Source organism: Neophocaena asiaeorientalis, unplaced genomic scaffold, assembly GCF_003031525.2.
Source record: "Neophocaena asiaeorientalis asiaeorientalis breed wild unplaced genomic scaffold, Neophocaena_asiaeorientalis_V1.1 scaffold278, whole genome shotgun sequence".
In the NCBI taxonomy this organism is placed as follows: Eukaryota; Metazoa; Chordata; class Mammalia; order Artiodactyla; family Phocoenidae; genus Neophocaena; species Neophocaena asiaeorientalis.
The window spans coordinates 1359897-1369027 of NW_020174431.1; the positions used below are offsets into that span (position 1 = coordinate 1359897).

The window sequence follows — 9131 nt, forward strand, 5'->3', positions numbered from 1 at the left end:
TCTGTGTGCCTCAAATTGTCAGCTCCAAAAAAAGGAGGTTATAATCCTATCTCAGATGATTGTTCTCATAAATTATGAGTATTTTAAAGGGTATATGGGGAGAGGGGGAGGCTGAAGAGGAAGGGCTGTGTAGGTTTGGGGAAAAGGGCACCAGGAAAAGAAGGCTGGGGTAAAGGGTATTAGCAGCTATGGGGAGTTAGTCACCACCTAATCCTGTGGGGAAGTATACACAGCTCAGGGAACTTCTCCTGCGTTCATCTACAAATAGGTAGTGCAGAACAGCATCCTTTCATTGAGGGTAATAGTACATTAAACTGAATTTTAACGAAAGCAATAAACCTAAGCCTCTTTGGTGCATCACCAGAATGAGGGCATTGCTTGGTTAAGGGCTCACTTATAAACCACATTCACCGAAGTGGTGCTTTACCTGGAATTAAGAGAGTGATACTCGAAACCTTAGTGCAGCTTCTCAAATGTCATCTAGTACAACTTGGAAGGTTAATAAGAAAGGAAAAAACAGCATAACAGATAAACACGACGACAAATCACAGCTCTCTTTGGCCTGAGAGTCTGCAATGGTTTTAAGAATGTGTCCTTCTTAGCCTAATGCCCTCTACATGCACCCGTTTTCATTCCTTTCTTACATTTTTATAGATTTTTACTGAGATATAGAGATAAATACAAATTTTTTAAAATCAACTGTCATTTGACCTCAAAAGAATAGAGACGTAATGCCCAATAGTCAGTATGTATATAAGGAGCCCTTGGAGGGGCTGCTCACTTCATGGTGAAAGGCATGGTCAGCGTCAGCTCAAATCCTCAACAGACCGGAAATGCAGGGCTTACTTTAAAAAGCATTATTTTGCCCAAAGAAAACCATTTGATATCATATTTGGTTTTCACGATTGTTTGGCTAAGCTTCTGACATAACCATGACTTGCTTGTGCAGCTTTCTACATCATTCGGACTGAAGAAAAAGAGTCTTCGGACAGAGATAACCGCAAAATATGCAAGTGAAAATGTTGTTTTGCAGAGTCAGAAATACTTTTCCTGCTTAGAAAATGTTTTCTCTGTAACACAGATGTGCTTTTCAAAGCCTCAGAGTTTCCTCCTTTGAAAATATGTTGAGCCAACTGAATTTTTAAGGAAAATATTTATACCCTGAATTTAGCTCTGCTGAAAGAGCACGCAAGAATTGCAATCATGTTCTTTGTGTTTCAAAGTTTTCCTGGAGTTTATCACGTGAGGATGAACTGAAGGACTGAGGTCCCAGGATTAACATAGACCTTGATTTTTAAAAGAATGAGAAAGTGCACAGAGGTGAAAAAATGTGCCAATATGTTCACTATCATTAATCCTCATAATCTGAAAACCTCAGTTTGTAATATTCAACATCCTTATTGGTCATTATTTGTAAAATGTTTGCAGTTAAAAGATTTCTACTAAAATAAAGATTGAGAGTGGATAAGTATATGGCAATGGTAGGAATGTCCCTTTGGTAGGAATGTCCCTTCACTGTGTTTCAAGTTTGGAGGGATTACAAATACAGCCACTATAAACATTTCTTTTCCACAGCTGGCTACACCACTTGCCTTCCCAGCAGCAATGGTTAAGAGTTCCATTTGCTCAGCATTTCTGCCAACACTTACACGGCCAGCCTTTTCTGTTGTTGTTATTTGTATGTAGTGTATCTCGCTGTGGTTTAATTTTAATTTCTCTAATTATTAAAGATGTTGAGCATCTTTTCATGTGCTTATTTGCTATTCATATATATCTTATTTAGTGAAGTGTCTGTCAAACATTTTGCCTGTCTTTTTCTTGCTTTTTCATCATTGAATTTTGAAAAGATACATTTTGGATGCTAATGACTTATTAAATATATGTTTTGATAAGAGTTTCTTTTAGTATACGGTTTGTCTTTTCCGTGTCTTAACAGTGTCTTTAAAAATTTAGAAGTTCTTAATTTCAGTTAATTCTATTTCTTCATTTAAGGGTAGTGTTTTGGGGTCTTCCCTGGTGGTGTAGTGGATAAGAAGCTGCCTGACAGTGCAGGGGATGCGGGTTCGAGCCCTGGTCCGGGAAGATCCCACATGCCGCGGAGCAACTAAGCCCGTGCGCCACAACTACTGAGCCTGCGCTCTAGAGCACACGAGCCACAACTACTGAAGCCTGCGTGCCTAGAGCCCGTGCTCCGCAACAATAGAAGCCACTGCAATGAGAAACCCGCGCACCGCAAACGAAGAGTAGCTCCCGCTCACCGCAACTAGAGAAAGCCCACCTGCAGCAATGAAGACCCAACATAGCCATAAATTAATTAATTAATTAAAATTTTAAAAAAGGGTAGTGTTTTTGGTGTTACATCTAAGAAATCTTTGCTAAACTCACAGTTTTTCTCCTATGTTTACTTCTAGAAATTTGATACATTTTAACATTTCGGTCTACAATGCATTTTGAGTTAATTTTTATTTACATTGTAAAGTAAGGGCCAAAGTTCAATATTTTTGCTTATGGTTGCCCCCAGCACCATTTGTTGAGAAGACTATTCTTGCTCCATGGAATTACCTTTGCAACTTTGTAGAAAATCAATTGACAATATTTAGCGGGTCCATCTGGGGACTCTTCTCAGCTCCCTTGATTCATGAGCCTGTCCTTTTGCTAAGACCACACTGTGTACCGCAGCTTTATAGGAAGCTTTGGCGTCTGGAAATGTGAGCCGTCCAACTTTGTTCTCCCTTTTCACAATGGTTTGGATTATTCTGTCCCTTTGAAGTGCCATTAAAATTTTAGAAATAGGGACTTCCCTGGTGGTGCAGTGGTTAAGAATGTGCCTGCCAATGCAGAGGACACGGGTTCAAGCCCTGGTCCGGGAAGATCCCACATGCCACGGAGCAACTAAGCCTGTGTGCGACAACTACTGAGCCTGAGCTCTGGAGCCTGCAAGTCACAACTACTGAGGCCGCGTGCCACAACTACTGAAGCCCACATGCCTAGAGCCCGTGCTCTGCAACAAGAGAAGCCACCACAATGAGAAGCCCACGCACCACAAGCAAAGAGCAGCCCCCGCTCACTGCAACTAGAGAAAGCCCACGTGCAGGAAAGAAGGCCCAACACAGCCAGAAATAAATAAATAAATAAATAAATAAATAAATAAATTGAACAACAAAAATTTAGAAATAGTTTGCCAATTCTTATGAAAAGCCTGTGTGATTTTGACTCAAGTTGTATTAAATCTCTATATTAATTTGGGCAGAATTGACATTATCACTTTCCTGTTCCTGAACAGATCAAACCTCTGTGTTTATGAAAGTGCCCTTTAATCAGTGTTTCATTCGTGAACAACTACTGAAGCCCACACGCCTAGAGCCCGTGCTCTGCAACAAGAGAAGCCACCACAATGAGAAGCCCACGCACCACAAGCAAAGAGCAGCCCCCGCTCACTGCAACTAGAGAAAGCCCACGTGCAGGAAAGAAGGCCCAACACAGCCAGAAATAAATAAATAAATAAATAAATAAATAAATAAATTGAACAACAAAAATTTAGAAATAGTTTGCCAATTCTTATGAAAAGCCTGTGTGATTTTGACTCAAGTTGTATTAAATCTCTATATTAATTTGGGCAGAATTGACATTATCACTTTCCTGTTCCTGAACAGATCAAACCTCTGTGTTTATGAAAGTGCCCTTTAATCAGTGTTTCATTCGTAAGTGTTTTGTGGTTTTGGCATACAGATCATGCACATACTGTTTGATTAAGGATTTCAAGTTTTTTTGTGCTACTGAAAATGGTCTATTTTTAAATTTCAACAATTGTTCCTTGCTGGCATGTAGACATGTAACTGATTTTTAAATATTGATTTGCTAACCTCATGTATCTGTTCTAATGGCTTATTTTGTACATTCCTTTGGATTTTCTACTTAGACAACTAAGTTGTCTGTAAGTAGAGGCAGTTTTGCTTTTTATTTGCAGGCCGTATGCCTTTATTTCTTTGGTCTTCCTTTACTGAATCACTACCTAAAATGACTGATAGAAGGAGTTATAGGAGACATTTCTGTCCTGTTCCTGTTTTTAAGAAGAGAGCATTCAGTCTTTCACCAATAAATATATGTGAGCTGTAGGTATTTTATAGACCTACTTTATCAGGTTGAGGAAGATTTCTTTCAGTGAATGAATGAATAATGAACTATGTCAAATGTTTTTTTCTGCATCTAGTAAGAATACCTTATGCTTTTCCTTCTTTAATCTATTAATATGGCATATTACATTGATTTCTAAATATTAAACCAAGATTCCATTTCCAGAATAAATCCGTTTTGCCATTTTTACATATTGCTGGGCTCAGTTTGCTCATTTTTTAAACAGTATTTGTGTTTATATTCAGATGGGTATTGGTCTATAGTTTTGTGGGGGGTTTGCCATGTCTTTGGTTTGGATTTTTCAGTACTGCTGGCCTCATAAAATGAGTTGGAAAGTATCCCCCAAACCTCTTTACTGTAGAAGAAATTCTATAAATTTTAAAATTATTTCTTCCTGAAATGTTTAGTAGATTTCACTAGTGAAACTTTCTGGGTCTGGAGTTTTCCTTGTTTGTAGAATTTTAACTACAAATTTAATTATGTACTTTAATAGATACAGTACTATTGTAGTTATCCATTTCTTCTTAAGTGAGCTGGTGGTTCCCTTAATGTCTTAGGAAAATTTCCTCCACAAACATTTTTAGAATAGTTCAAATCCTTTTAACCAGTGCCATTATCTTTTGCCTGAAATACCTACAATGCTGCAGTATTAGTTACTTTCTCTAGTCTTATCCCCACTAGAACCCATCCTCACCATTATCATCTATCCAAAATATATTGTTCATGTCTCATTCTTTTTTAGCAGCCTTTTAAAGACCGATTTAAATTGTCAAGTATATAAATTTTTAAATATTTATTTGGCTGCACTGGGTCTTAGTTGCAGCATGCAGGATCTTTTGTTGCAGCACACGGGCTTCTCTCTAGTTGTGGCGTGCAGGTTTTTTGGGGTTTTTTTCCTCTCTCTAGTTGTGGCGTGTGGGCTCCAGAGCACGTGGGCTCTGTAGTTTGCAGCATGTGGGCTCTCTCATGGAGGTGCGTCAGCTCAGCAGTTGTGGCATGCAGGCTTAGTTGCCCTGCGACTGTGGGATCTTAGTTCCCTGACCAGGGATCGAACCCACATCCCCTGCATTGGAAGGTGGATTCTTTACCTCTGGACCACCAGGGAAGTCCCTTAAGTATATAAATTCTTTAGCATATTAAAAATGGGTCTCTACCATAAGCCTCCAGCTTCATCTCCTCTCACCTTTTCCAGGAAAATCATGGCCTACAAAAGCCAAACTGCTTGTATTTCTGTGAATCTACTGCATTGCTCGCCCTGCATCTTTTACTGTAATTTTTCACCATATTCATTATGAAGGTTTTTTTGTTTTTTTTTTTGGCCACAACACTTGGCTTGTGGGATCTTAATTCCCTGACCAGGGACTGAATCCTGGCCCTCAGCAGTGAAAGCACAGAGTCCCAACCACTGGACCACCAGGGAATTCCCAATATTCTTAATCATCTTTTATGTGCTACTCACACAACCTGTCATTCAGAAACCCTCTTTGATTCTCTAGGGAGAGACAGCTTTCCCTCATTCATTCATGCTATGTTGTAATAGATAATTCAGATATTTACCGTAGGTTATATCATACACGAATATACGAAAGTGAAATTATCTAAGTTTGCCTTCCTAACAAGACCAAGCTCCTAAAAGTTAAGGTAATAGTATATTTCTCTTTCTGTCCCTTACTCCTAGCCCAGTGTCTGCCCTACAGTAAGTACCCAATAATGTTGGTTGAACTATTCTGGGTTACATAGCACTGGAGTGGGTAGATTCTTGAGGTAAGATATGACTGTAATTTGTATTTCATTATCCAGCATCCTATCATTGAACTATGCACTGGCATTAGCCAAGAAGTAGATGGGGATCCTCTTCTACTTTAATTGTTCATAATACCCTTTTGGCTCTCAGGTCACCTTAAACACATGATCAGTGTAGAGAATGCTTTACCAAGTACAGTTATCTATGCACATACACACCAGATTTTGTGTGAAATTCCAGGAAGTTCATAGAACTCTTTATCTCCATCCACTTCCCAGTTTTTATACAGGCTATCCATTCTGAGTTGTTCAGTAGGACTACACCACCATCCAATAGGACCAAGTGAACCAGGCTGGAATGAGAGAAAGAATAGAAGAGACCTGAAAGAAGGCTTAGAGTAGATCCAGAGGGTCCTTGTTCAATTTTTGGTGGAGATAGTTACAATATGGTAAAAGAAGAACTGAAAGGTTGCTTACTTGATTGTCTCCATCAGTGTTCGTCAGAGGCCTGGGTGCTCCAGATTATCATGAGACGTTCAGAGACCCTCCACAGGTATCCACCACTGACCAGACTTAATGGTGCTGATTTGGGTGGAGAATTAATAGGGGCAAAAGCCCTAAGCCTTTAAGGAAAAAACAGTGTTTTGAAGAGTATTTAAGAGCTGTTACATGACAACCCTGTGGTGCAGATTAATCAGTGCCATTATCTTTTGTGCAGCTATTAGATGGACCCAAGTTGGGAGAAAAAAATGACTAGAGACTCTAAACAACTCTATTCATATGACCATTTAAGGGATGAGTACTAGAAACAGAAAATGTGTTTCATTTGTGCAGATTTCTGAGGACAGAAGGTCATCCTCTACCCCTGCTTTTGGAGCCATTCCTTTCTGCTTTCCTATTCCACTGATTAAATCCCCATCAAGTATCCCTCTCTTAGTGAATATTTCCCCTCAGCATATAAATATACTCAGATACCCCACTAACAAACATGCCACAAGAAAAAAACAAAAACAATTAAAATAACAACAGCAAAATAATATAAACTCCAAAACAGACTATCTTGACTATGACCTTCCTTTCACCTACCTTTTAATTCCCAAAATTCTGTAAATAATAACATGAAGTGTAAACTCCCACACCTTAACCTTCTCACTCCCCATTCACCCCCAGATCTACTGCAATTTATCTTGCTTTCATATGAATTTCACTGAAACTGCTCATGTGAAAGTCACTGATGAACTTTCAGCTGACCTATTTTATCCCTGTTTAAGATATTTTTCAGTTGGGTGTCTATGATGCCACTCTATAAAAACTGAGCTCTCTTTAGCTTTAAATTTCAGAAAACTCAAGTACAAATGAAGTAATCTATAAGAAAATTTTATTATTTCACAGAACTTAGTCACACCCCTTAAGAGGTCCCAATATATGGAATCTGCATAGCTGATTAATCATTAGTTCATAGATCACCAAGGGCACTCTTTTCTATTTTCAACTTAATATGTTCAGACTTTATGCTAATCAAGGGTGTGTGTGTGTGTGTGTGTGTGTGTGTGTGTGTGTGTGTGTTTGGCAAGAGCAAAATCATATGCTAATGTCCATCCAAAGTAGGGAGGGTTTCTCCCCATGCATCTTTCTTTTAGTGGTTCCACCTATAAATGACTCAAAACCATGGGAGGAAGCACCCTCACTTTCCCATTGGGTTCCTAAACATAAGAGCCTCCTTGGCCTTAGGCCCCACGCCCACCTACAAATGAATCCATCTCATAGGGAAAGAGACCACCGTGATAGGCTTGACTAATCAGCATTTTCCAGACTCGTGTAGAAAAGAGATGGACAGAGCTGTGCCACCAAGGTGGGAGGGGGCTACTCTGTTGGGTGGACAACCAATAATGACCGCTGTGTACTTTTAACCGGATTTTCTGTTTCTAGTACTCATCCCTTAAACGGCCACATGAATAGAGTTGTTTAGGGTCTCTCTCCAGTCATTTTCTTCTCCCATCTAGCAACTGCAAGCTCTTGACTTTGAAATCTATTTTTCTAAGAGATAATTTACCTGTTTGAACTGATATCTGCTTAAACAGACAAGACAGCAAATCTAATCACTCCCCTGTAAACACACACACACACACCCTCACATATTCACAGGCATACACACTCACACAGACACACACACATACAATGACACATGCACAGACATATGGATTCGTTCCAAAGCTTTACTTCGTCTATTTCCGGTTTTTAGCGTCTGTTGAATTGCTATCCACAGACGTGCCGTCTTCATGCCGTCACACACAGATACTGCACGAGGTCCATGTTTAGCCCAGGCGCATTTCTTCTGAGGCTCATTTATACGTCTTCATGTGCCACAGCCCGTCATTTAAATAATGGATATTTTCGATCCCGATTCCTTTGTTGACTTTCTCGATTTCCTCTGCTGACATCTTCATGACTCCCACACACAGGGCGTGCTGTTTTCCTTCTGCCATGATTGCAACCACCGTGTCCACCGCGGCGGGGTAGAGCTTAGCTCCGGGAGAGGTCAGGCCCGGACACATGATATTGGCTCCACTGAGCACAAACTTGATGGCTCCTTTATCAACCTGCTGGCGGGGCAGGATGAAAGGGTATTTGTGAAGCAGCCTTAGCGTTGGATAAAAAGGCCCTTCTCTTTGTCTAAAAAATAGTAACTCCCCGTTTACAGTGAGGATTTCTATGTGTTCGTGGCATCGCACTATTTTGACCGGATCCTTCTTAGGCATGATTTGATTCAGCCACGGATCGATACCAGGAAATTGCTCTATCAACTGGTTCTTAATACCCTTAATAACGGAAGTTTTCAACTGGATGCAGTTGGACACATTTTCTTTTTCATCAAATTTCTTGAACATGATCCAAGGTGAAGAGGGCGACGACAAGGAAGCGCCCGGAATCGAAGAGAAAACTGAATTACAGAGAGCCCGGCGGAGGCGCTTACCGGAGATCTGCCGGCGTGGACGGTCGGTACGGCTATTGTTAACCGGAAGAGGGAGGCGCTTTACGGCTTTCCGGGAAATCTACTTCCGCTCCTTGGAATGTGGCGTCGCACTTTCCGGCAGTATTTGGTCTTCCGATTACTCTTCGGGGCGGAAAGGTAAAAGGGCGGGACTTGAAAAGGAAGGGTGGTAGAGCAATCATTTTTGTTGCAGGAAGAGAAGAACGGAGGGAACCTGTCTTCTATTTTTTTTAATTGGGAAATGGCTCACCATCTGTCCATT

At 40.3% G+C, this 9131-nt stretch overlaps 1 protein-coding gene across 1 annotated transcript; it reads right to left on the minus strand.

Moving 5' to 3' along the window:
• Nucleotides 1-8079: 8079 nt before the first annotated feature.
• LOC112407553 (malignant T-cell-amplified sequence 1-like) lies at nt 8080-8879 on the minus strand. Its single transcript, XM_024756889.1, has one exon. It carries the CDS (start codon nt 8763-8765, stop codon nt 8220-8222), a length of 546 nt encoding a protein of 181 aa, XP_024612657.1. The 5' UTR covers nt 8766-8879; the 3' UTR covers nt 8080-8219.
• Nucleotides 8880-9131: the final 252 nt, after the last annotated feature.